At 36.5% G+C, this 27,671-nt stretch overlaps 2 protein-coding genes across 2 annotated transcripts; both read right to left on the minus strand.

Annotated features, from left to right (window-relative positions):
• Positions 1-580: 580 nt before the first annotated feature.
• Positions 581-3,081, minus strand: LOC134654129 (uncharacterized). Its single transcript, XM_063509575.1, has 4 exons — positions 2,997-3,081; positions 2,023-2,212; positions 1,315-1,517; positions 581-790 (listed from the first exon to the last, which is right to left on the minus strand). The coding sequence occupies exons 1-4, from the start codon at positions 3,046-3,048 to the stop codon at positions 606-608; spliced, it is 630 nt and encodes a 209-aa protein (XP_063365645.1). The 5' UTR covers positions 3,049-3,081; the 3' UTR covers positions 581-605.
• Positions 3,082-5,322: 2,241 nt separating this feature from the next.
• Positions 5,323-26,486, minus strand: LOC134654132 (uncharacterized). Its single transcript, XM_063509577.1, has 4 exons — positions 26,330-26,486; positions 8,221-8,303; positions 6,895-7,012; positions 5,323-5,560 (listed from the first exon to the last, which is right to left on the minus strand). Exons 1-4 carry the CDS (start codon positions 26,388-26,390, stop codon positions 5,334-5,336), a joined length of 489 nt encoding a protein of 162 aa, XP_063365647.1. The 5' UTR covers positions 26,391-26,486; the 3' UTR covers positions 5,323-5,333.
• Positions 26,487-27,671: the final 1,185 nt, after the last annotated feature.

Genomic DNA, 27,671 nt, shown 5'->3' on the forward strand with positions numbered 1-27,671 from the left:
ATCTGCCCTACCGCACATAACAACCGTAAAGTGGCATTAGATAGTTAATACTATATTTTCATAAGTATTTCAAACAATGTTTTTGAATATGGCAGTTATGCTTGTAATGCATGTTCGATAATAATATGTTTTGCTGATATGATATGTTAATAACTCGCAGCGAAACTCGCTCTCATCATACAAAAGTGAGCGAGATGTACCGAATAGTGTCAAAAAGACATGAAATTTACATTATTTTAATTTGTAAGTTCCCGCAAGGCATATATTAAGGCATATTATAATTGCGAACGTAGCAACGTTGACACTATTACAGTTTCACTGCTACAATGAGACATCGCCGTCAATTTTCTTGATATTATCATCACCGTAAATTTTATTTATGTAGTAATTAATTCCATTCATAAAGTGTCCATGAAATTTTGCAGTTCGCTGTACGTACCTATATGATACGTTCAATCCGTCACTCAATTAACAAATATGGACAGTATTATCACCAATATCCCACAGCTGCAGTCGCCATCCGAATGTTACGTCGAACCTCGAGAACGCCTCACGAGGCTCATAAAAAAGACTCGTCCGAGTCTAACCACGTTGCATATACGACCTTAAAAGTCCTTAACTATATACGCGAAAAATGCTACGGCTAAAACAGCAGCCGATGCTTGTATAGAACCAGCTCCGTTGCATTTGTCAGTTGAGCAGAACGAGCAGGAGCTCAGCCCAAACATGTTGCAGGTTTCGTTGGTACGGCCCGCTGCGCAGCCGCGGACGACCACGCTGGAGCCGTTCACTGCGGAAAATTGAAAATTTGTTATAGATGAGACGAATAATTCAGTGAGTATTCGGTAAAATCCATATTCATCTTTAGATAGGTATCTAAAACAGATGACAGAAGCCTTAACCTAGTGTTATACATGAGGGTTTATCAGTAGTGCCTACTCAGATTTTTCATCCTCGGGATCCCTTAGAATGCAATCAGGATAAGCCCCAAGATCAGAATTTCTTGAACAAAATAGTGTTAACAAGTTAATGATTATACACAGATCCTTTAAAACACGTCCACTGTATATCGTGCTTATTTTCTAGATTTACTGTGAGATCTTAAATAACTAGAGGGTGCTTCAGTCGTAGTCAAGCTGTTGAAGTATGGGCGCTAGTTACACATGGATAGTATAGTCACTGTAATATTTGCGCTCGGTATTTATTTTAACTATTTCCTGCATCGGTTAATATTAGAGGTTCAAAGTAAAAAACAACTAAACAGATATCTTTTGCTATAAAGGTTTTCGTTAATTAAATGTTAAAACAACCCACCTGGAAGAGTTCCCTTGACACACTCCCACGTTGTACTCGTATTTGCCCTCTCTAGTCTCTCTGCAAAATCTGAGACTTGCGACTGAGGAGCTAGAGTTGTCGTCGTTGTATTCGTAGTAGGTGTTGTAGTAGACGTCGTAGTAGAGTTTGAGGTAGTTGATTCGGTAGTATTAGTAGTAGAACTTGAAGTAGTTGATTCGGTACTACGAAAATACATTTAAATACAGTACAATTAGTTAGCATGCTGTCAATGCAAGTTGAGATGTTCATTTTCATTAGCATTGAATAACGAATGACGGATTAAATAGATAACAATAACATAACAAGAACTTAAAAATTGAAAATAAAACAAATTAATGGGGTCCTTTTAAATTTACGGATATTATGAAGTGCTGTTAAACTATCTACGAGTACGAGGCTATGGCAATATGTGACGTCCCACGGGTAAAGGTACCTTATGGCGGTTGGCGCCTACGCTATTATTAACGCCGCTCCAATACAATTGCGGTGCTATGCGACGTAAGCGCCAGGTGCCATAAGGTACCTTTTCCCATGGAACGTCACATATTGTATTTATACGTATACTTACATATTATTTTGAACTTTGAACTGGAGCAATACACTTATAACTTAAATAGATTTATATATAAGTATAAATAAATAAAGAATAAGAAGAATAAGTATAGAATACATATAGTTGTAGATTACCTAGAGCTGGTAGAGGAAGGCGTTGTACTTGGTGAGGTACTCGTAGAGGTACTAGTAGATGTAGGTTGCGAGACTTGCGCGACACTAACAGTAGTTGTAGTAGTAGTAGAAAGCAACGAGTCGCAGGATGTTAGATATTCGTCACTAAAGTTTTCACAATCATAGCACACGTAACATTGTAAAGTATTGGCTGAAAAAGTAATGAATTAACACTCGCACCATAATAACTAAGTAATATAATATAAAAAAAGAAGATAAAGAAGAATGTACTAGCTAAGTAGTAGGATTTAATTTTTTTTTTATATTGCTCCTTGCAAATAATTTCTAATGCTGAATTGCAAAGTAAAGGTAAAAAGGTATAACAAATGCAATAGTTATTTGTACAACAAGAGATCAAAGTTTGATATTTCTTCGAGTGCTTATTTTGAGTCCCGTGCAAGCGAAAGATTCTATACTAGATTCACGAGTGTAGCGAGTGAATTTAATTTAGAATCGTGAGCGTAGTAAGGGACTCAAAAGCGCACGAGATGTAAATAACTTTGATCTCGTGTAGTTCACAAAACTTTTCACCTCAGCAGTGAGAACATACCTATTAGAGAACCCGAAAAATGTATTCCTTCTTCATCACTTACCTCTATTCACTCATGTTTTCTTAAGATATACCAACAATTAAGTTTTCACCTCAGCAGCTCGAACAAGGGTACTTTGCTACTTAAAAACAGTGAGCAAAACCGCATTTTGCTCACTGAGTGAGCAAAATCGCATTTTGCACATTTTGTCTATCTCAGTGAGCAAAATGCGATTTTGCTCACTGTTTTTAAGTAGCAATGTACCCTTGTTCGAGCTGCTGAGGTGAAAATAATTATGACAACTGTTAAACGTATCGGATACGCGATACATAACACTAACTCTAGGTTAATAAGAACAAATCAAACTATAAAACTACTATAATTATATTCTTAAATTTAATTTACCTTTAAATATGACGGCGAATATTACCAAAAGAAATACTGCAGTTTTAAACATGGTGGCTTGTGGTGTGCTTGTTTCCTTTATCGAGATCGATATCAGAATGTTTGTTAAACTTCACAGCTTTATAATTACTTATATAAGCAAAATTAAAAGATACAGAATGATTTTATTTTAATTAGGTATCTAATAACATTTTTCTACGTTGCAGGACATAATCCAGAGACAGTGAAAAACCTGAAAAATATCCATCCACTTCATAATACAGACCTGGGGCCAATTTTTTATTTGTAGGCTTTTTCTTTTTAGGTAGGTAGTTTTAGTTTATTTTGTTAATTGAATATAAGCTCATGTATGCACTCTTGAAATTACCGAATATAAAAAAAACGTGCATAATATGCAGTGTATAGCAAAGTGACAGTTCATTGTTGCAGTATTTTTCTTTTGCAGGCGCTAAATAAAGATTAATAGATAGATGGCTGTATGCATATTTCAACATTATTTTTTTATTGGATAGCATCTCGTTACTTATTCCTCGATATGATTTAAGATGCAAACAAAGCGTGTAAACAAAGATATAAAATTACCAGGACCGAGCCACTTTGGTAAGTTATTTTGTTAGAGGGACTGAACCGGTGTTCCAAAAAGTTCGCGAGGCACGTGCTTGCTCGAGACAATGATTTTTTTTATTTTCCCCTCATTTAACAAAAAAACAATAAAACTATTCACCTTGTATCTTCATTTATAACACATAGGTGATTTATCTCTTTATTGTATGAAACCTCTTGAAAGATTATCGACACCCGATGTCAAGTGGTTCCACTTTCCCTGCTGGACAATGATGCAATCGCGTATTTTCACTCTTGGTTACTCATTACACTCAGGGTATTAACAATCATGATTTCCCAGGTATTTCGGAAAGTATTATCACTTGAAACTTGTAATACCTATGTAATTATTTAATGTAAGTACGTCCTTTTTATAGAATAGGAGATCTAGCCGAGGATAATAACTAATAATCAATGATTTCAACAGCAACAAAACTAGGCCGTTCGTTTTGTTATAACTGATGGATTCAGTCGTCAATGTCCTTTACTCTATTCCATTAATTGCAGACAATTAACAATCCCCTGATATCATATCCATCAATGGTGTCCAGAATTCTTGGTCATAACTCGCAAGTGGAAATCGTAGTAACAAATTACTATCCAATGTAGTGTCGACATTTACAACTTTACAAGTAGTATCATGATTTAATTGATGATTATAACATCTTAATCGCTATAAAATAAACTTGCGAAATGATACCATATGTCCACTTCTAAACTATTTGATTTGGATTTGTAGGATAAGTAAGTTTGTAACTATCGGAACTATAGGTAGCTCGTCCGTAAACCAAGAAAAAAACTGTGATTTACTCGTAGCTGAATCGCAAAACTTTATGAGGTTTACCAGAGGTAAGTATGCTTAGTGTAGGTAAGTACCTTATTAGTAAATGAAAAGCGCAATTTATTTTAAACTTTTATTAAAATAAACTTACAAGGACGGCCATGCCTAAAACATAAGAAATGCTTTAAAAATGTTACATGTTAAAACTTGAAATAAATACTGATACAAAAATGGGTTTGGATTCTAATCAATATTATTTTAAAATTGAATTAATAAAAACTCTTTTAACAGGTTACATTTAATTTTAAAATACTTATATGATACACATGCTTATTGTGGGTGTGGTGATAAGTATGAGATTCAAATGGTTGTTACAGGTACCAGGTACATAGACACTAAGCAAACAATCGATATCATTCAGTAACGATGTCACGTAAGTAATATATTTATATATCTTCCCTATAACTTACCTATGCTTTACATAAGTAATTCTTATGAATGCTTATATCTTATAACTACAAAATGATGTTAAAACTACGTATAACATTGCAAAATAAACAACAATGATATCGAACAGTCCTTTACTAAAGGCCTTATGTTTTCACTTTAAGTCTTTTCTTGTAAACGTTGTTTTATTGCAGTATCAGACTTCATATCTTAAGCTCTTACTTGGGTTGTGTTGTGTAATTAAATAAAGAAATAATGTGAAGCAAACTTAAGCATTACTTACAACTTTTATTAAGACACTTGTTTAGGTTTCAAAGATGAGATGAACATAAATTTCTCTCAGAATAAAACAATACGTATAAATTGTTATTCTTTCTTTAAAATCGTCATTTTTTTTTAAAGTCTGACACACAGAAATTTTTGCACCCTCAAATGCAATAGCAGGAGCGCGTGAGCGTAGGGTGCTAGCTAGGACCTGAAGCCATCATTGTGTGCTATTTTGTTTATTATTGCTGGGACACGAAGTACGAGAGCACTAGGCCGAGGAAGGCGAGTGGGAGCGAGACGGCGATGGCGCCGGCGGAGTTGCACTCGTCCTTGTCGCACGCGCTGCAGTGCTGGATCTGCTTGGCGGGGTCGGTGAAGATGCGAGCGGCGCCCTCTATGAGGGTGCAGCTGAGGTTCAGGTTGTGAGCGTCTCCGACGAGGCACGTCCTGACAACGGCGCCGTTCTCTGCAATGAGGAAAAGAAAAGAAGGTGGTGACTATGAACTTGTCTGTAGCCATCATTTCTTCGATAGTAGAGAGGCAAATTAACAAAATGGGGTCCCGTTGTTTCCCTTAAACTCCTTAAAGTTTTAAGTCATAATGTATTGTTTTGTTTGTCATATTATCATTAATCATAAAACTGGAACCGTTAACATTTTAGGATTTTCGTTAGGTTATCCTGTAGATAGGTTAGGTTAGGTTTGTTTTATGGTACTTAATCCTGAAAAGTGACGCGATTCTGAACCAAATGAATTATGATTAACGAAAATGCGGGCAAACAATACATTATGGCTTAAAACTTCTTCTTCTTCTTCTACCTCGCGTTATCCCGGCATTTCGCCACGGCTCATGGGAGCCTGGGGTCCGCTTGACAACTAATCCCAAGAATTGACGTAGGCTCTAGTTTTTAGGAAAGCGACTGCCATCTGACTGAAATTAGACCTTATTGGGATTAGTCCGGTTTTCTCACGATGTTTTCCTTCACCGAAAAGCAACTGGTAAATATTAAATGTTATTTCGTACATAAGTTCCGAAAAACTCATTGGTACAAGCCGGGGTTTGAACCCGCGACCTCCGGATTGAAAGTCGCACGCTCTTACCACTAGGCCACCAGCGCTTTATGGCTTAAAACTATTTGGGAAACAATAGAGACCCTAACAAAATAAATAACTAATTCAGATAACCTGCCTTTGAATATACCGCCACAAATACTTACTGGTCACGTGGCAAAAGCGGGATGCCCCAAGCATACCACCGTCGATGTCTCGAGGCAGGATTTCGCAAAGGTACAGTCTGTTGAAGTCCAGTCTTGCGTGGCGCTGTCTCGTAATAGTTACTAGGTCATAGAATCACAAATACTTACCACGACCTTATGGCAGAAGCGTGTTGCTTGAATGAAAATGTCACGGGGAAGGATACCGCCCAGGTATAGCCTGTTGAAGTTCACAGAGTCTTGCGTGGCGTAGTGAAATGCTAGGTTATAGATGCCAGAATACTTACTCATGATGATCTTGTGGCAGAAGCGGGATGCTCCGAGTACGCCATCGACGATGTCACGGGGCAGAATACCGCCCAGGTATAGCCTGTTGTAGTTCACAGAGTCTTGCGTGGCGTAGTGAAATGCTGAGTTATAGATGCCAGAATACTTACTCATGACGATCTTGTGGCAGAAGCGGGATGCCCCGAGTACGCCATCGACGATGTCACGGGGCAGAATACCGCCCAGGTATAGCCTGTTGAAGTTCACAGAGTCTTGCGTGGCGTAGTGAAATGCTGAGTTATAGATGACAGAATACTTACTCATGACGATCTTGTGGCAGAAGCGGGATGCTCCGAGCACGCCATCGTCGATGTCACGTGGCAGGATGCCGCCTAAGTACAGCCTGTTGAAGTTTACAGAGTCTTGCGTGGCGCAGTCCTTCAATGAAAAGTAATGGTTGAGTCGAGACACATTCACAACTTTAATGACAGACTCTTACATACGACTATGAAATATTGTACAGTCGGCAGCAGAAGTTGCTAAGCGGGCGAGGTGTTCAAAATTACCTTGACACGCTCTTATTCTCTCAACAATAAAGTCGCCTCAAGATCATTAAACACCTGGCCCGCTTAGCAACTTCTGCTGCTGCCTGCATGTAACACTAATTTCACCATTCTACGTATCTAGAACAATTGTTGTATCCCATATGGGTATCCCAAATCATTTAGAGTAAACCGATTTGGAATTAGCATTCGATTGTGCACAAAGATACTAAAAATATCTTTACTCCGTTTTAGGTAACATATTAAAAAATAAGTGCCCCGCGAAAATCCGATTTGCAAGCAATGATATTATATAACCATACATAGGTTATACTCATATTTGAGGAGCACAAAAAATACTTCCATATTTATTTCTTTCTTATTTTTGATTAATTTTCTCATTCCATCCATCTTTGTCACACTTGTTGTTAAACATAAGCTCGTCTCTTTCTCTTTCGGTGTGCGGGAGCTCGTTAGCACGTGCACATTTCTCGCTTGTCCAGCCGCGTCTAAAGGAAACTTGTCCAATTTGTCACAAGTTAAGCGCTTCAATTTTGGAACGCCTATAACCTATCTTGAGTTGTAAATCATTGTTTGCAAGACCGAAGTGATTCCAATACCCAAATAAAAAGTACCTACCTACTCTATAATTTCGTTTTAATATAATATTTCAGTTGGGAGTAATATACATATGTGCTAGTATGTAAAAAGCATTAATTAAACGGATATACAGGTCATCTAAAAGCGTACCAGAGAGTGGAGCATGCAGCAGCACTCCATTTATATACGCAGTAGTTGAAAATGAAAATTCAACGATTGTCTTGATGGCAGATAAATATATATACATATGGACTTTTACACCATATTTTAATGATGTTATGCAATGTATATGTTACACATTTATGACCACCTTGACAACGAAAAAGCACACATTGATTTAGGTACGACTAGATGCCCAGAGAAGAGGTTGATTCCGTTTGCCAAAAGCCCATGCCATAATAGTAAAATAATCTGCTTTTGAAAAAAAAGGACATTACGGTAATGTACTAATTAACGATTGTCGAATATAAAAATAGGTATTTTAGCGTAATAATATTAACTTACCACTATCAAATTTTTCTGGGGCGTAGCTGCCGCGCAGTCCCTGGTGTTCTCCGAGACACACTGGTAGCACCTCAAGCATGACCCTGAAAATACAAAAAATATCCTATTACACTGAGAAAAAAAAATCGTTTAAACCCATTGAAATTGCATTAACGTTTAATGCTTTAAACAGTTCCATACGAGCCTATCGAACCAAGCAGTAAAGTTTACTGTTTGTACGTTACGTACGTACGTACGTACATTTGTTAATATTGTAAAAGCACTAAATCTTAATGAAATCATTTTAATTCTGCTCGATAGATCATATTTTTTTCAGTGTAGTTAGATGTCAAGCGTTTAGCGTAAAAACGTAATGTATTTTCGTGCCCAGAATTAATTGGTAACTGTAATTACTCTTCCTTGCACAGTCAACAATTAAAATCAGGATGTAAATATTCTAATGCTGTTTTTTTTTTGTTGGTTGGTATATGGTTTCTGCTCTACCTTTTAGCAGCCGAAATTAATCCCATTTAACGGACCAGCTCTATGAGACCATGATATACTAATTGCATTGTCATCTAACATAAGTCAACTACATAAATGTGAGCCCTAGACCTCTGTGAATTGGAACTTCAGGCTTCGCCAATTAAAGCGGATAACCACTCTGTTCATAATCAAAATCATACAAACATGAAAATGTTTTATGTCCCAGTTCATTACATACACAAAGTAACACAAATCAAATTATAAACATAAGTCATCACCATCAGGTTCAAGGTCAGATTATCAAATAGAGGATCACTTTTCCTTGTAGGTATTCGATAAGCTGTGGCAGCCACAACAGTGATAAGGATGTTTTAGATCAGTGCGATTCTTGACCTTTCAGTAAAAAGGGACCACTTTACAAAATATAGTTTTCTGTTGCCAAGAACCACCAACTGTTTGGAAGTTATATATGATCTATGATGTATAGATAACTTCCAAACAGCTGCCGTTGTTGACTGATAAGGAGTTGTTTTATTTATAAATTCGGGGACCGGTTAAGAACCACTGTTCTAAGTTCTCACGTCTACATAGCCTAAATTAGACACGATCAATCACGTACATCAGTTAAAATAGCATTCCTTCCAGAATATTTTTAGAAACAGCGAATTCAATAATCGATTCATGCATCCGCAACCCAGCCTGTTCCACACGTCAACTGCATTTCAGTGTATAAATAACTGCTCCATTTAACAAGATGACTCCTCGCTATTTTAGCTCTGTGTCTTGTGCCCACTATTTCATACGCGCTAGAGCGCTTTTTTCGATATCAAAGGGATTAAAGGGACGTACTAACTGTAAACAAGCTATGTTTTTTTTTTCGCTTTTCCACGAATGGGTTCCGTTGCGTAATGTGTTCGAATACGTTTTTTGTGCTGCCTATTCAGAAATATGGGTTACGAGGATGTCGTAAGCTCACAATTAATTAAGACTATAAACCATTATAGGTGACATAATTGTCTGTAGGATGAATATATGAGGCTATTCTGGCTCATTATCTCATCGTTTTGAAATTTAGATTATAGTTTCACAATTATGACTATGTTAATTGTTTTCTTCCTCTATCAGATACAGTGTCACCCATGTGCAATCAGCAGCAAGCAGAAGGAGTCAAACTGGTAAATGACTTGCACACGAAAGAAGTTTTTCATCTTTTACAAAGCGCATCGAACAAGAGGACATTACGGTAATTTAACCATTTATGTTTTAACCAAACAAATCTCTCAAAAAAGGGCTTTCCATCAATATCAACAACATACTTCTCGGGCGTTTACAAATTTCCTAAATATTTGGCAGATGGGCTGCTAACGCAATTATTTACATCACAATATAACTGTGTTCACATTATTTTAAGCACAACGACCGCTTTGCTACTTCGGCTGCTGACTGTATCCTTAATTCTTACTTCGTATACTAATACAAAACTTTCTGCTACTCTTAAAAAATGTAGGTACGTATACATTTCTGTATAGGTAATATTTCTGCAACGCTCTGCAAACATATTTAGTTGACAAAGAGTAGGGATAGTCACACGCAATGAGTCACTAGTTCGGGGGGTCAAACTTATCCCACTGACTGATTGCCTGATTAGTGGTCATTGCTTGGTACAGTCAGGTCGAATTACGCAATTTCCTGTTTAAGCAGGTCGTATATTCTATACTTGATCATGTACTGTAATTTAATGACTGTATGCTTCATGACACTTATGCCTGGTGAATAAGAATTACATTTGCATGATCATTTTTAAACTTGTCCCTGGAGTGTACTTTAAGGTGTTAAAATTAGAGATGCCCCGAATAGTGGTTCGGCGACCGAATATTCGGCATGACCTGCGAACATTTTGATTCACAATTATTATGAAAACTGATCGCTAACAAAGCTCAACGTTAGATGACTTTAGCTAAGATATATTTTTGTTAAACAGCATTAATGAATAGAGTCAAACAAAACAGACTCATGATAAAAATAAAATGTTTTTTAATCAACAAATGCTCAAAAAAGGGTCTTCGTATTTAACAACTTTCCAAGAACACATTCTAAATATACCTACATAGTTTTTGGTTATTTTTATTGGGCAATTTTTCTTTTTAAGTAGGTGCAACAGATATTCGGTATTCGGCCGAATAGTTGGCAACATTCGGCCGAATACCGAATATTCGGCAAAGTGGCCGAATAGGCCGAATACCGAATAGTTGCCGAATATTCGTGGCATCTCTAGTTAAAATACCTAACTGATGTCATGAAAAATAGTGCTGTTTGTATACGCTTCTGTTATGAAAGTTGGTTTTACACCTGTAATAACATTAAGCGGTACATGTTTTGCTCTAGCTTCGTTTCAACAGCATCGTATAATAATATACGTACCTAAAGTCTATTTTTTTATTCGGTAGACTAAAATGACATTTCATAGTATGAAATGACATTTTATGTTCATACTAAGAACTGTCATTTCAGTCTACCGAATAAAAAAATAGACTTTATATCTTAAACGGTTATCATTTATTAGGTACCTTGCAACCTTATGTTACAGTTAAAACTATTACCCTAGTATCAAGAAAATGACGATAAGCCCTAATGCTACCTAGTGCCTGCGCAAACGCTGCTTATAAAGAAATATGAACTCCGCAAAATGTGGGTCAGTTGATAACGGAACCTTCTACCTTTATCACAAAGCAGATCTTTGGAAAGCGATGACAGTACACTTTTCAACTTTCTCTAGTAGTTTTTTTGCCAACCAGAGCCAAACAAGTACCTATCTGGAAATTTGAACATGAACAGTTCAATATTTATCTAAAATCAAACAAAATCAATTGATCATCAAGTGAAACTAAATGCGGAGATGAAAATTATAATGTTCGTAATGATTGTGGCGTTAGTAACTATCACCAATGAGTATTATTACGACTTACAAGAATGAGTTCTTTGGTAATTCAAGTTTAATTCTTAATTACCTATTTAGCCATTAAGGAGTAAGCATTTTATGATTTTAAGACAATAGGTAACAACATTAGTCAAAAAACATAATTAACGCGCAGAACTTTAATTCCCGACGAATTTAACTCTTAGATTTTAATCTTAGACTACTTTGCAATAAAATCCAATTCTAACTTGATTTCTTTATTTATGGATAGGCATTTAAATTGGACATGTTTATTACTAAAACCATTAAGATAACAGAAAACACAGTTGTTTAACGCCGACGTAACATACCATTCAAATCCTATACCCTATCCTTGGCTATAAACCGAAAAACTTTTGTTTTTCTTTTATTTACTTACTAACCGTGATTTTTCTGAAGGCTGACAATAAGATCTCCAGTTATTTCTCACACCCGGAGCTCAGAAAAGCAGACCGCGGTATTCGGAAAACAAGATCCGTTCTAGACTAGAGAACGATACGATATGTACTAGATACGTTGTAGTTTAGATTTTAACTAGTTCTCTTTTGCAGCTCAATTCGGGCAACAAATGTCACTTTTACGTTAAAATATCGTAATAATATCTTGTGGAAATCGTTCAAGAGAATCTCCAGAATCGCATAAATGTCAAATTTGACAGGCAAGATCTTAAACATTCGTTGTCGTATCTTGGTGATGTCTAATAGACATCTAATAGATGTCTAGTTCAAAATCCGAATCGGGCCCAGAGTTAAGTAAACATTGTTATTGCTAGTCACAAGTCAAATTTATAGCAATGTTTTTGTGGTTCCGAGCTCCTGGGCAAACATCGACCCGAACTTGAGTTAAATCTATCTAAGTAAGTAGATAAGAAAGATGGTGTGGCTTATCCGAGAAGTTTCGAAAACATCGAAGGCTGATTAAAGGGTTTCACATCAATAGAGCGCCAATAACTAAGCCTATTAATTACTTAAGCATTTTATCGTATATTGTCTTATTCATTCATTCATTTGTGATTGTTATCTATGACTATTTTGTGAACTAACTGCCACTATCGTCAAGTGCGCGTTCGTTGGTGCACTGAGTAATCAACTGCCACATATTACTCTAGGTATCTTTAATTCATATGAAGACGTACCTATTGAGTTACAAAGTAACATTGGCACAAACGGCTAATAGTGTTCACATACGTTTATAACCTCCTCAAACGTGACCTGCTATTTATTCTAGCGTCGAAGTAACCGGTTAATTTAAAAACATACCTCCTATCAAAGAATGGCAGGCATGAAGCTATTAAAATAATGATCAGGAGTTTTAAATAGTAATAAAAAAATATAATGCAAATATTTGTGTTGTTGACTACAATATTGATATGTAAAATTATAAAAAACATCCACTACCTAACTATACCCACATTAATCACATTATGAATAGACCAGGTACCTACTCAAAAATCATATCTAGTTAGCAAGATAAGACAATAGACCCGGAGAAAATCTTTACAATGTTACATTCACAGCGAACTTACTTAAATACTTACCTACCTACATTAAATGCAATTTCTAGAGAACGTGGAAGATTTTACCTCGATACTATATTGGACGCGTCTGCGTGGGTTTAGCATGCAATTGGAAAGAAATACCTAAACTTTTACCGAGCAATGAAATATAACGTTTGCTTTTAGAAATATTTTTAAAACAATTGATATAACGATTGGTGCCACGTGATTACTGATTAAACAATTTTAACTTTATGTACTAACCTTTAAAACGGTATGATATCGCATGCCGAGCTTACGCTACATGACACTGCTGCGTATTCGCACGTCGCTCTAGTGTATGAGCGTGATAGCGCTATTCACGTATATAGCGATGACCCGCTCGCACACCGGAGCGACGTGCGAATTCGCAAATCGCATCCAATGTGAAGTCCACCTTAGAGCTTGGCCTCATGTACCTATAATGATGTCATACTTGCCCACTAATGGTTTATGAGTACATTAGTAACCATCATATATATGTGGCCTTTGCGCTATAGGTACTATACTTGCCTAATATGAGCATCGTCCTTATGTTATTGTTTAGTTTCATAAGAAGGTCAGTTATGGTCAGTTATCAATTATGGCCGGGCCACAATTGATTACGACACGGATAACGACATAACTCTTTCGTTTACAGAGATGCGTTCAATACGTGATGAATGATTTGTTCTTGTATCTGCAGTATTCAATGGCGAATGAATAGCAAACCTCATCTATACCTCTATACAATAAACTCCCAAAGACAATTAGAGACGAAGAAACAAATACTTTATCAGAAAAAATACTGAATATTTATTAGACAGCTGCTTTTACTCACTGCAAGAGTTCTTAGATAGTTCATTATAGTAATAATAGTATTTAACATAGTATTTTAGATATTTTAGATATCGCAATTTAAAAATATTTGTAACTGTTTAAAAGATGTATAATAATAATTATGATGCATGATCGCATGGTCATTATAAGAGATAGCCGTAAGCCATTATAATTAAGTTAGATTTAAGTTATATTGCAGTGCCCTACAGGGTTTCATAGCAGAACCAATAAAATGTACCAACCTGTATAACCTACGAAAGCAATAAACACACTGATTACTGATTACCTGATCCACTGTGAAGGTTTATATTTCAAGAGTGATATAATGTTTTATTAAAAAAATCTAGCTAACCTATATGTTGAATAAATATTGCGCAGTATTATTAAGTAATTAATAATTAACTAAGTTTTATTTATGCGTCTCCATTGTCTCCAATATCTCCATGCATAATGGGTAACAAGCAGTCTGAATAAACTTACAAAACTGTTTAGGCTTGAAATGAAAAGCTACAGTTGCACCAATTGTATGCAGCTTTAACCGTTATCATAGAACAAACTCGAACACAACATCAACACGGCTTACTCTTGTGTACATCAGTTACGGACACGAACAAAAGCTAACTGTACCCACGCCTCGCGTTTGTACCATTGACATATATATATCTCAGGACTAGCCTTACGGGCAAAAAGAATGGAGGATGAATGGGACCAGTATAGCGGTGTGAAAACGCTTCAACGCGATTGGTTGATGAGTTCGCATCACGCGCGCGCGGCCGCCCGATTGGTCGCAACTAGTTGCGTTAGACTACACGATTGTCTCGAATTCGTGAGTAACACCGCTGAACTAGTGCCATTTTTAGTGCACGTAAGGCCAGTTCTGTGATATATGTCAATGGTTTGTACGGCACGTAGTACTTTAACTTGGTTCCCTTTGTCGGCCTCTCGCAGATCTCGGCCGCGACTGCGGATGACATAAGCCTTAGTTTACCTTAAAGGTACCTCGGTCCTGATAAACGCAAGGTAGACCTTGCCTCGATATTGCTCAACTTGACATTGCAACACAAGCCGCGGACATTGTTTTCAAATTTATTATATTACATTGAATAAAAAAATATAGAAATACCAAAGCGTAGTTGAAGTAGAAGTAATGTATTGTTTCGCGTAACTAATATTTAATCATATGTTACAGCTCTATATTATACCTTTGTAGTTAGATATGGTTTAGGAAATATACGTATATTGGTTAATTAAAAAACTTTATTCTATTACCTATAATTTATAGGCTATTAACAATCAGCATAGTGCCTACATATTAGTTTTTCATACTATTATAAAAGGTCAGTCGATTTACCATGTTTCCTTTCTGTTATAAATGTAATTTCAACTAGCTACGTATACATACGTATAATACGTACCTATACTACCTATGTGTGTTTATTTCATTCATCTCGGTACTGATTTCCACTTTAAACATAAAAACAACATTAAGTCAAACGGGACCAACTTTGGATTAACTTCGGAGGTCGTTACCTCGATAAGAAACTGCGCAAGCCTGCCCATAAAAAGTTTACAGTACATATGGTCCTATTTTCCCGCACTCGTGCGTAAAATAGCACTTTTCCTCCGATGTCAAAAGTTTAAAGGGCCATATGTACTGTAAAACGTTGTACGATACACGTGCGAATAGGTAATTCGTAACTCGTGTCGATTTAAAACACTCCCTTCGGTCGTGTTTTAATTTATCGCCACTCGTTTCGAATTTCCTCTTTTCCGCACTTGTATCGTAAATAACTATTTTAATAGATTCTCACCGTTTACGTCCTTTAACCTCCTATCTCATTCACTCGCTTTATTGAAAACGAATCCTTGTGTATTTTATATTGCATGCAAATTATTGTACTCTAGTAAAATCTCCCAATGATGATATTCGTGGAACTGAAAAAATATGGTACCAAGTAATTTGTATTCCTAACGTTAATGTTTTGTTTTTGAGTAAAATCTCCTGGTAATGTCCTGCTTAATACGCTCCCGTTGCGTTTGGCTTAACTCATAATGACAGCCATTAAATGTTTTGTTTAAAAAAAACTTTTTGGCCTTCTTCCAAAAGCGTTGCTTAAATAATGTATTAAACAATAAGTCTTTTGTTTTGCAGCAATGCCAGCAATTATAGGATTGCCTCAACTGTGCTTCTGTGGATAAAACAGAAGGTTGTCTTCAAGTTAACAGCAGGATTATCATAACATAACTCAATCTACCTGCACATTCAGTCGCTAAAGTACCTACATAATTATAGTATCAATCTTAAAATGACTGATTTACTATTATACAAACTATTATCACTACCATCACAAACTTCATACCTATGACATCATGATATTCATAGTTCAGGTATTTATTTAAAGAAACTTCGTAACCGGCTAAACACGCCTGACGCATACATCACATTTTTTTTTTACATTGCCCACACTGATAATAGTCACAATTCAAATGTCTAGTCTTGACCTGATCTTGACTTGAATACTAAATGCCTATACATGGTGACCATTCATAAGTCCTTTGAGATCGACTGCTTCACGATGAGCTATCAGTTCTATTTAAGATAAGTACGAGTGCGATCAGTACGGATATGATGGTCGTTCTTGTCTACGTGACAGCGTGATAAAACGGTGTCCGTCACTTTCTTTCCCACGGTGTTAAACAGTGACAGTTATTTTATCACGTGGATAAAGATGGATAAAGCTATCCATAATAGGCTGGCAGTTCTATTTCCACAGGACGCATTTTTGGTTACCAGATTAACAGAATGTGGTATATAATATCATGTAGAAATTATAGAATAAGTATCTTTAAACTTTAAAACAGTAATTTAATTTTGTTTTTGATATTTTAACTATTATATGTACTTATTAATCCATTGATTTACTGCTAGAATTAGCTGTTTTGATAGCGCTGTTTTGGCATTCTCATTGAATGGGCTATTGGCCGTTCGAAGTATTTTACAGATGGCGCTGACATAGGTTTTAGTTTTACCTGTCAGTCCTGAGAAAAATATCATTTTTTTTTAAATCTCATAGAATGAAACTAGAGACAGGGTAAAACTTATGCTGGTGCTATCTATACAAACCTTTGAAAGTTAATTAGTAATATGTATATTTAAAGTTACAATTTATAGTGGTTTTGTAGCGTGGCGTAATGGCAACTTTACGTCCTCGCAACGAACCGAAAATACAAATGTATCTCCTGCCTCTAAGATTTTTTTTCTCCATGATGATATCATTCCTCATGAGAACCTTGACTGACAACACATCATCCTACAATATTAATGACTAATAGGTAACAAAGGGAAACAATACTTAGTTGAAGGAAATTTCCTATAATCAACGGAAAACTATTAATTAAAGTATCACAATTATGCATTCGTCACATGAATAGGTACGTGCACATACCTACCCTTATCTAAGTAACATTAGGTTAAGTGAAATAATGCTAAAAAATAAAAATGTTTTTCGAAGGATAACTAAAAAACAAGGTCATATGGTCATGTGCATCATGTGCAATACGATAGGTACGACGTTTGATACCGACAAGCGATAACAGTAGGTTATGTATGTAGGTTTAGCTACTGTATGTCCCGTCAGGCCGTCACAACGTATAGGTATTTGGTACTTTAGCAGCAGCTGTTAGGGCGAATAGGCTAAAGCCAGAAAACGTTTTATGTAGGTACGACATTTAGTGAGTAACTTTTAATATACCTACATTATATGTATATGAGTACAACATTTATGTAAAAACTCCGAAAAAAATTATGACGGCATATTTACGTGCAAATCGCATACATGACACATACACTAAAATAGTTCATTGCTATTCAGACGTAAACATATGTAGGTATAGGGAACCAGTCTTTGCCACATCGCCAATGAAGTGATGATTCGATATTCGATAGTAAATATACGTACGTATAATAATAAATGTGTATATCTAACAAACAATTCAGTATGTTAGTGAATGTATCATACCTATCTGAAATTACGAATCAATATGTCGTTATAATTTTTTCTTACGGTTTTGGTACTTATACAAAATGTACTTAAAACACTTTCTGGGTTTGGCCTAGCTTTTTTATAGTTCATTAAAACGTTGAACTGATAGGTTGCATAGTTAATTATTAAGCATCGTGGATAGAGTAGATACGAGTAATGTACTTTGATTGGTACAGTCGATGTCAAAGATATGTACTTTTGCACCTTACTCCTTTGTATAAAGGCGAAAAATGTAAATATGTATATCTTTGACGTCGACTGTACCCAGCTAATTTAATTGTTATATAGTTATCATAAATCTTAATATCTTTGTCAATCTAATCATAAAATAAATTAACTGTTATAGGTGGAAAATACGAACGTCGTAAAATAACTTCCGTTGGTTATTTCCATGGCAGTAAAATTACTGTTAATGAGTCGAACAATCAAATCAGTAAATAACTTTTTAATGTGTCCGCTGCTTATATTTCTAACTAAAACATTGAAAATATTTTGAAATATGGTGTTATTAAGATTAAGATCTAGATAGATCTACGAAATTTCTTCGATGGTATTTGACGTTTGACCACCACCAAATTCACCAAGGCGGTTCCGCGGCCGGCTACCTGACACTGATGCGGGGTTGGGAAGTGTGTTCTTAGTTTAAATATTTTATAATAATATGTAGGTATGCTAGTTTTAAGGTATTTATCTATAGGCCAATAGTTGCCTGAAAATAAAGATTTTCATTTCATTTGACGTAAGTTTAGATCTAATACGCAGATTAGACTCTCGCGCGAGCCACGAGACGAGCCGCGAGCCGCGCCACGCCACGAGACGCGAGTCCACCGTTTACTTTACACTCGCGTTCGGCTTGTCATTCGGCTATAAACCTTATGCCGTGCCGTTAGTGTTTAAATTATATTAGCTCGACGAGCTTGCGAGCCACGAGACGAGCCGCGAGCCCACCGCTTACACTCGCGTCTCGTGGCGCGGCTCGCGGCTCGTCTCGTAGCTCGCGCGAGAGTCTAATCCCCCTTCGGCCGTGTACGTAACCGACCTTTCGTAACTGGTAACGAAGGAAGAAAAAATGATCTTTGTACGATACTGGTTTCGAATAAAGATTATTTTTTCTTCGTACGTAACCATAGTTACGAGAGAAGAAATTTTCTATTTGAAATTACGAAAAAAGACTATCTATTCCTCATACGTAACTGAGTCAAAATGTTTTAATCATCATTGAGCGTAGGTAACATACTGATATGAAACCTCTTCAAACTCCTTACTGTTATAGACTAGACTAACTGTTATATCCATGAATGAGTTTCAAAAGAAGACTCTATATTCTGTATCCTCCTTGTGACCAGTTAGAACTTATTGACGGGATGACGAATAGGAACAGATTTTCAGTGTGACCAATAGCTACAAAATTACTATGTGACTTAATAGAACTAAATTTACTTGTGACGGGTTGTAACAAATATTATTGCTTTCGGCAGTATGACCGGTTAGAACAAAATTTTGGTGTGACGAGTTGATCCTAAATCGGGAATACGATATTAAATTATGCCCTTAAACGGATCATTACATTATGCGCCAAGCAATTATTTTAATTCATTATACAGTTGCTAGTGTATTAGGTGCACCAAATTATAATTAAATGATAATATAGATCTATTAAGCCTTTCTTTGTAATTAACTAGCTTTTTCCCGCGGCTTCGCCGGCGTACTAAGACTACTAAAAAATGAGGTTTTCCCCAAACAAACTTTCAACCCCCATTTTACCCCCTTAGGGGGTGAATTTTGAAACATCCTTTCTTAGTGCACCCCTAGACCTTATAAGGAACCTACGTGCCAAATTTGGAATCTCTAGAACTAGCGGTTTGGGCTGTGCGTTCATATGTCAGTCAGTCAGTCAGTTTCTTCTTTTAGGTATATATTTATATTGAAAATCGGCGATGGAATAATTAATGGAACAATCAGCATCAAAATAGTAGTCTACAAGTATAACTTTAAACTAAATGTAAGGAAATGAAAAAAATTACATGTGCTATAATATGTACCTAATTAAAACGTAAAATTTCTAAGCAATGCCCCACAGACATATTAAATGATGTTATACATACAAAAGAGCTAGTTAAGTCTAATCTTCAACTCAGGAATGTATCGATTAAGACGGTTTACAAAATTAGACATTTTACAACCAAGACCTGATGAAATTAAGTTGGTTTTGCTCACATAGTCGTTATGTAATCTAGTCCTTACTTAGTCTAGGCGAAGGATCGTATTAAGAAAATTAATTCTTACTATGTAACTGGTTACGAACCACCTTCGAAAGATGGTGACTGATTACGTACGAGAAAAAAATGATCTTTATTCGAAACCAGTATCATACAAAGATCATTTTTTCTTCCTTCGTTACCAGTTACGAAAGGTCGGTTACGTACACGGCCGAAGGGTCTAATCCGCCTATAATATTAAATAAGGAAGCTAGATTTCCGTTATACGGTTTACAAATGTAGGCTCCTGCTTAATCAAATTATATATCGATAATAAATACTTATCCTTTTAAAGTTACGAGGGGCGTTCAAAATATTCTCGGTATTGATATCTTACGACCTCTTCTAAAATTTCTTTCGTTACTGGCCGCTAAGGTTTATTCATTGACATTAAAAAAAAGTATAATTCGAACCGAGATAGTCTTTTGTTTTTCTGCAATTGCTGAACAAACATGAACATCATGTGCGAATTGACAATGTTAACTAAATTATAACATCGATGCGTGATAAAATTCTTGACAAAACAGGGTAAAAATCAAAAAACCATAAAAGAGGAAATGGATTGTGTTTACCGTGAGTCTGCTCCTTCTATATCTACCATTCAAAAGTGGTCAAGCGAGTTTAAACGCGGAAGGGAGAGTATTGAAGATGACCCTAGACCTGGCCGGCCTGTAGTAGCTACTTCACAAGAAAATATTGATAAAGTGGAAAAACTTATATTGGAAGATGGTCGAGTGAAGGTAAAATCTATAGCACAAGTAACCAATCTCTCTATTGGTACCGTACATGATATTATACATGACCATCTTAATATGTCAAAAGTAAGTGCAAGATGGGTTCCGCGAATGCTGACTCGGCTTCAAAAAGACATGCGTGTAGCTTGTTGTTCCGATTTTATTGACCTGTGCGGTGAAAATCCTGATGAGGTGCTGCAAAGAATAGTTACTGGAGATGAAACCTGGGTTCATCATTATGACCCAGAGAGTAAACAAGAGTCCATGCAGTGGCACATTAAGGGTTCAGCTCATCCCAAGAAGTTCAAGGTCATCCCTTCAGCTGGCAAGGTCATGGCCACGATATTTTGGGATTGTGAAGGAGTATTACTAATCGATTATAAAGAAAAAGGTGTAAATATCACAGGACAGTACTACGCTAACATTCTACGTCAATTAAAGGATGTAATTAAAGAAAAGAGGCGAGGAAAGTTAACCAAAGGTATTCTGCTTCTGCATGACAACGCCCCCGTCCATACTGCTCATATTGCCAAGGCAGCTATTGTTGAATGTGGGTTTAAAACTGTTACTCACCCACCGTATAGTCCGGACTTAGCCCCCAGCGACTTCTTTTTGCTCCCCAATCTTAAAAAGGATCTGCGTGGAAATAAATTTTCTGACGATGAAGCATTGAAGGCGGCAGTGGAGGAGCATTTTTACACGAAAGATAAAAAATATTTTTACGAGGGATTAAAAAAAATAATTGATCGATCTTTTAAGTGTATGAACATAGGGGGGGAGTATATTGAAAAATAAAAATATCAAACTTTTCGTACTTGTTTGTTTTCATTCTCATACCGAGAATATTTTGAACACCCCTCGTAGTTGCACCAACTTGCATGGCATGTAGGTGGAACAGTTCACTTAGTGAGGTGACTTTAGTTCTAACCTTCATTTTATTACAATACCGACCTACAACCGATCCAGTCAGTAAGTGATGTCATCGACGACTTCGTATTTGCGATCATATTTACATCATAGCGTGAACATAAAAAGTAAACAAATACTGTGTATAGTCACTATAGTCAGCATCAAAAGTAGCGAATTAGACTGCGCGTCAAAACTATCTACTGTTCGTAATATCAAAAAAATACCGTCTCTATATGTATGTAGAACAATTAGACTAGATTACAGATAATTTTTAACGTCAACTGTAGAAATACGAGTATATATCAATTTAGAAAAATATTCCATGGTGGCAGATACTTTTGGCGAGTTGTTTCATCCGCTACCATTGATGCTGACTGTACCTATAACTTACGCTCCAATAATTATAGCCAGCTTGTTTACTCTGATGTAATGTGAATGAGACAGAAACTGACCTTGATATTAGCAATCATAGGGTTTTTGCTGGTTTTTGCAAACCTTGATGATCTGTTTAATAAAAGCCGCGATCTTTCGTACTATCGACCCGGTTAGTTAACGGACGGTTTATAAAACTTATAGTCTCAGTATATCAACGGAATGTAATTTAGGTACTTACTTCATAAAGATTTTCAAAAACCATTAAAATCTGTTTCCACTTAATCAGGTACTAATAAAAACATAGTTACCGGTTGGAAATTTGGAAATACCGAACGTTCATTTCATGTCATGTTGTGGGTGCGTGGCCAACGACAATCGAAAGCAAATCCGAAGCCAAGTTTCATAATCTGTAGGAGCCTTAACTTAAAGTGGAGTCTAGACGAGAAAATTTTTCGCCAATCTGATGAAATTGTCCGATCGAATCAGGCCGTGCGGACGCAAACGCCAATTTGATTCCCTGATCAAATCAGCAGGTGCGGACACAAAAATGTCGATTTTCGAAGTTAGTATCTATGGAATGCAAATTGGCGATTAAATTGTGTACGTGTGAACGCTAGATGAGATTGGCGCCAATTATTTTCCTGATCAAATCGGTCGATTTGCCCAGCTCGTCTGGACTCTACTTAAGAATGGTTTTTGTGAGGCGATGCCACAGATTATATAATGCGATGCGCTACTTGACGACGGGTACCTTGTTCGTATATTAGAGCGTCCACAACGCGCTCTATTGCACAGAGTCGTAAAAAGTCTGGATGTCTTCCAGATTCTGGCAATTTGTACGAACATGATTCTAAGTAATACGGGAAAACACATTTTTTAACCTTTTAACCGCCATAGAATACGTCATCGAGCGTGCTCGTGTCGCCGGGGGGTACGAAGTTACACGAAGTTTTGTCTAATTTATCAGACAGCGGCGGTTAAAAGGTTAATAGCCTGGAGGGTCTACGCTAACTTGATATTATTCTTGAGTCAGACCAGGCCGCGTAGCCAACGTGCCAATTGCTTACGCTCCGTAGCGAACGAAACGCAACTGTCACTGTCACATTAATATGGAAGAGTGATAGAGAGACACAAAGCGATTCGATGGCAAAGCCCAAGCGATCTTCACCTTGGCTAGGCCGCCTGATCTGTAAGTCGTGTCTCATGAAGAGAAAATCAATTTATTCATAAACAGAATGGAGAAAAAAAAGAAACTAAACGTTAAAATTAAAACTAAAATAAAACAAATCTTAAACAAAACTTATAAGTAAAAAATGCTCCCCAGGTCACCTTCATGTGATATGGTGCCCAGAAAGAAGGCTGGCAGCGTTACCTTTTTGGATGGCTAGGCTTATCCTCTGTCCGAGGTAGCTGCCAGCCCTCCGGTCACCTGAGGTGTCAATAGGGTTGCCAGATGGTCGGGATTTGGCGGGATTCTCCCGATTTTTTGCATGTCTTCCCGATTCCCGACCAAGTGCAAATTGTCCCGAAAAACAGGTTCACGTTATAAGACAATGATTTCAAGTTCCGAACTGTCGTCGAGCGCGCGCGGGGCATGCGTGGCAAGAGATTGTGCGGTGAGGGAGCGATAGTTTTTTTTTCCCGACTAAGTCCCAAAATCCCGAAAAATTGATATTTTTTCCCGATAATAGTGCATTTCCATCTGGCAACCCTAGGTGTCAATGAGGCGCTGGGACATTTCCTTAAAGAAGCTCTCATGAAGTCAGTGCTTAAAGACGTCCTAACGAACAAGGTCCTAGAAAATATAAGTACTTAATAGGTATTTAATTGTTAACTCTCCGTTAACTATTTAAGTTTCACTATACCTTTAACAAGTTGGACCGTCTTTAAGTCATTTCCATAAATAAATATGTACAATCGAAAATGAGTGAACTATTGGCCTTGTTTGTGTTATTCGTTTTATTTTAGTCACTAATAATTTTAAAACTCCTAACATGTTATGAATAAACTTAATAAATCCAATAATAATATGAAAGAAAAATATGTATAAGTAAGATATCGCTCTTAAATAGTTATGTCCCTGGATTCTAAGATGAAAGTCGTCCTTCTACATACGCTATATGGTGATATATGGGTTTATGGGGTAGACGGTACAAGTAGGTAGTAAACATGATTATTTCATGCAATAACGCATGACTGACGCCTTGCAGGCATATTCAGGTTTTCAAAATATAGCATTGTTTTGATATTAATTATTTTAATGTCGAGTGGAGATTAATATCACATCATTATTTAGAAATATGGATACGTTTCTAAGAGTATTCTCTGCAATATATTTCCGCGAGCTAGTTTTATCGATATATCTGTGTATCGCTTCGCGCCTTTTTTCCTTTGAAGAAGCTCAATCGTTTTTACCCCACTACTGAAAAGGTAGGTGAATGTTTCTCGGGTATGTTTGTAGGTATCTACGTGTACCAAACGAATAATAATAAAACTACCCGGTATGATTGTGAAATAATAACTTTATATTTTCTCAAAGCACTTGTACAAATAAGATGGCATCCCATCTCGGACGCAGTAAAGTTTTCTCCATTATTCCGTCCATTCTGATGCAGATGGGTTTGGCCCAGATAACAAGTAGTTCCCGTATAATAGAAAGGTGATAGTGTTATTTATGTTCCATTGTAACGACGCAAATTGTATGGAAGCGGTACAGTCTGTTTTTTGTATATTCTCATATATTTATACTTAGCACGAATTTTAAAAGTATGGTCCCATACTATAGAAAACATGAAAATCGGGATGCGTGTAGTTTATACAGGTACAAAATATGGAAATAAAAAGAAATATAGTAAAATTCTGAATGAACCTCGCCACAAAAGCGTTTTAAACGGAAAATCACGCGTGAGTAGCTACTGTTTTAAAACAAGTTGCAGGGACCGGTGTAAAATAGCGTACTACTTATGTAGAAAATCGTATTAAACGGGTTTTATTTCATAGGTACATACGTCGCACAAATTCTGACTAAGGATATTTTTCTCCAATACAACACCGCGTCTATAAAGTTTTCAGGTATTATAAACGCTGGTTACATTTGGCAATTTTGGCATACAGTCCACCTGATGGTAAGTGGTCACTGTAGCCTATGGGCGCCTACAACTCCGGGGGTGTTCATTGCGCGTTGTCGACCCTTTTACTGACCATTGGCAAAGATCTCCTAAAAACTGATACCGTTTTAATTTTATTTAACTTTCTCTATTTTTGTAAATTACCTAAAACTAAGAAATGAATATGTAAATAAATCTCTGTAGGTAATTATGCAATATTTATAGAATAAAATACTCTAGTTCTTATTTATAGAATAGAATTGAATTTATTCCATAACTATTAATGTTTCCGCTTACTCTGGGACTTATTCGAGAAAATAGGAGCTTAAATAATTTTGCCGCTCTCAAAGTTAGCAAAAGTTAAGTGTGTTTAGTGGCTGGATTATCTCTAGTGCCACTAACTTTGTCACTTTCGCGAGCACGGTAAAACGTAAGCAAATGTACGCGCGGCGAATACAGATAAGAAATATGTTAAATCGCTTGAATATGGCACTTGTACAGTCAGGGTCTAAACATCTTATACGTGTATTTATTTATTTTCATTTATTGAAATAAGGAAAAAAGTACTCACTCACAATTGCAGTTTCATACATGTAGTATCTTTTACTTTATAATGTTTATTATAAGTTAAGTAAAATTGAAATGTAGTTTTCGTTTACGTATAGTGTACTTGTATATTTCTATTTCTAAAGATGTAATACTTACGTTGATAATTTTACTACAAATAAAATTAATATTTTCTTGAACTTATTTCGGTATTTAAAATAGATTATTTAAAAAATATCTGAGGCGGTAGTAGTTCTCGTACCTACCTTAGATACCAACACAAAGTCTGTTAGCTTTAAAACTGGCGCTACGATTCAAAACTAGTAAAATTTAAATTCGAAAAAAGAACAAAATACAACATACCGAATTCCAGAAGGGCCAGCATGCAGACCAGACTCAACGCGGTGACACCACTTCTTGCCATTTTCGAGACTGTGAGCACGGGTTACTGTGTACGTTTGAACTCTCGCGAACGTTGGGCAAGACTGAGACCGTCCGCCGTTCTCCGCCTGCGTGTCGCCGGCTGACACATTTACGTGTAGGATGCCCCAACTTCGGGAATCTCAGGACATTCATGAACTTGTAGACTGCTTGTCCCTATTGGAAACTGTTAGAACTAACTGGACGCCGATTTGTTGGCAACCGGGAAAATGTATTTTCATTTTTGTGATACGCATGTACGTGAAACTGAATGTACTTTGATTAAAGGTTTTGGGTGGGATTTTGATTTATTTGGTACCTATTACCAATACCTGGTAGTGATTTTGTTTTCTAAAATGTAAAATGACATTATTACTCGTAGATATGAGAGCAGCAACTTCAGGTTAACCAATTAACGCGATATTCTGCTCTAATCTTTTTCTCGTCTGATATTATTTTATGGAGAAGGGAAAACCATAATAGTTTTGAATGCTTTGCTTCCGATACGATAAGGGAAAATGAGAAGACTAAAATTAAATTCAGTTTCAGGTGCGAAGCGGTGATTTTGCTTCTGTTCTTGGACCTGAATTCTATAATGGTGGTCCTATAATGGACTTGAACCTATAATGGTCCATACATCTCTGGCAGTCAACATCTACGGTTCACAGGCGTAGACTCAACCGGGATAAGGGATTGCCTAGGCTATAAAAAAGTAAAGCCATGTGTTTTACATACTTCTAATTTAATTACAGCAGCATTTAAGGTTTAGGTAAATATATGCCACCTTAGGTACTGAGTAAATAAATGTATTTTTATTTCGACCATATTTTTTCATTGGTTATAAAAAAAGCAAAAATGAAAGAAAACGTGCGCGTTACCTACTCATTTCGTATATTGGAGTCATGTAGGTATGGTAGCTAAAAAAAGATATGACAAAAATACTATCTTCGCCCAGGAAGCAGAGCTCAAATGTGCGCGTACGTCGATGAATTTACTCACAATACTGGTTTCCATGTGTTAACGGTTCGATAGCGGTTAAAAATGCCGTGGGCCCGCGGCGTTTTCCATGGTTTGAAACGTATTGCGTAATACAAACCGGTCTCTGAGCAGGCCGGCTTGGCTCGGCCCTAGCTGCGAGCTCCACACATCTTCAATAACAACATACCTATGTGGTCCTATTTTCAAGTGTATTGAGAATAGGGAGAAGAAGACGTATTTGTTCGCTCTATCAAATAAATTAAATAAGGGGTATAAATTAAATTCGAACTTACTTATATAGTTATAT

This window comes from Cydia amplana, chromosome 14 (assembly GCF_948474715.1).
Source record: "Cydia amplana chromosome 14, ilCydAmpl1.1, whole genome shotgun sequence".
Taxonomy (NCBI): Eukaryota; Metazoa; Arthropoda; class Insecta; order Lepidoptera; family Tortricidae; genus Cydia; species Cydia amplana.

Bases quoted from the DNA above. Each gene is read 5' to 3' on its own strand.
- LOC134654129 (XM_063509575.1), bottom strand. From the start codon at position 3,048: ATGTTTAAAACTGCAGTATTTCTTTTGGTAATATTCGCCGTCATATTT. The intron at 2,213-2,996 runs GTAAATTAAATT...TTACTTTTTCAG, and splicing joins ATTCGCCGTCATATTTAAAG to CCAATACTTTACAATGTTAC. The intron at 1,518-2,022 runs GTAATCTACAAC...GTATTTTCGTAG, and splicing joins CCTTCCTCTACCAGCTCTAG to TACCGAATCAACTACTTCAA.
- LOC134654132 (XM_063509577.1), bottom strand. From the start codon at position 26,390: ATGGCAAGAAGTGGTGTCACCGCGTTGAGTCTGGTCTGCATGCTGGCC. The intron at 8,304-26,329 runs GTATGTTGTATT...TTGTATTTTCAG, and splicing joins GCTGGCCCTTCTGGAATTCG to GGTCATGCTTGAGGTGCTAC. The intron at 7,013-8,220 runs GTAAGTTAATAT...TTTTCATTGAAG, and splicing joins CCCAGAAAAATTTGATAGTG to GACTGCGCCACGCAAGACTC.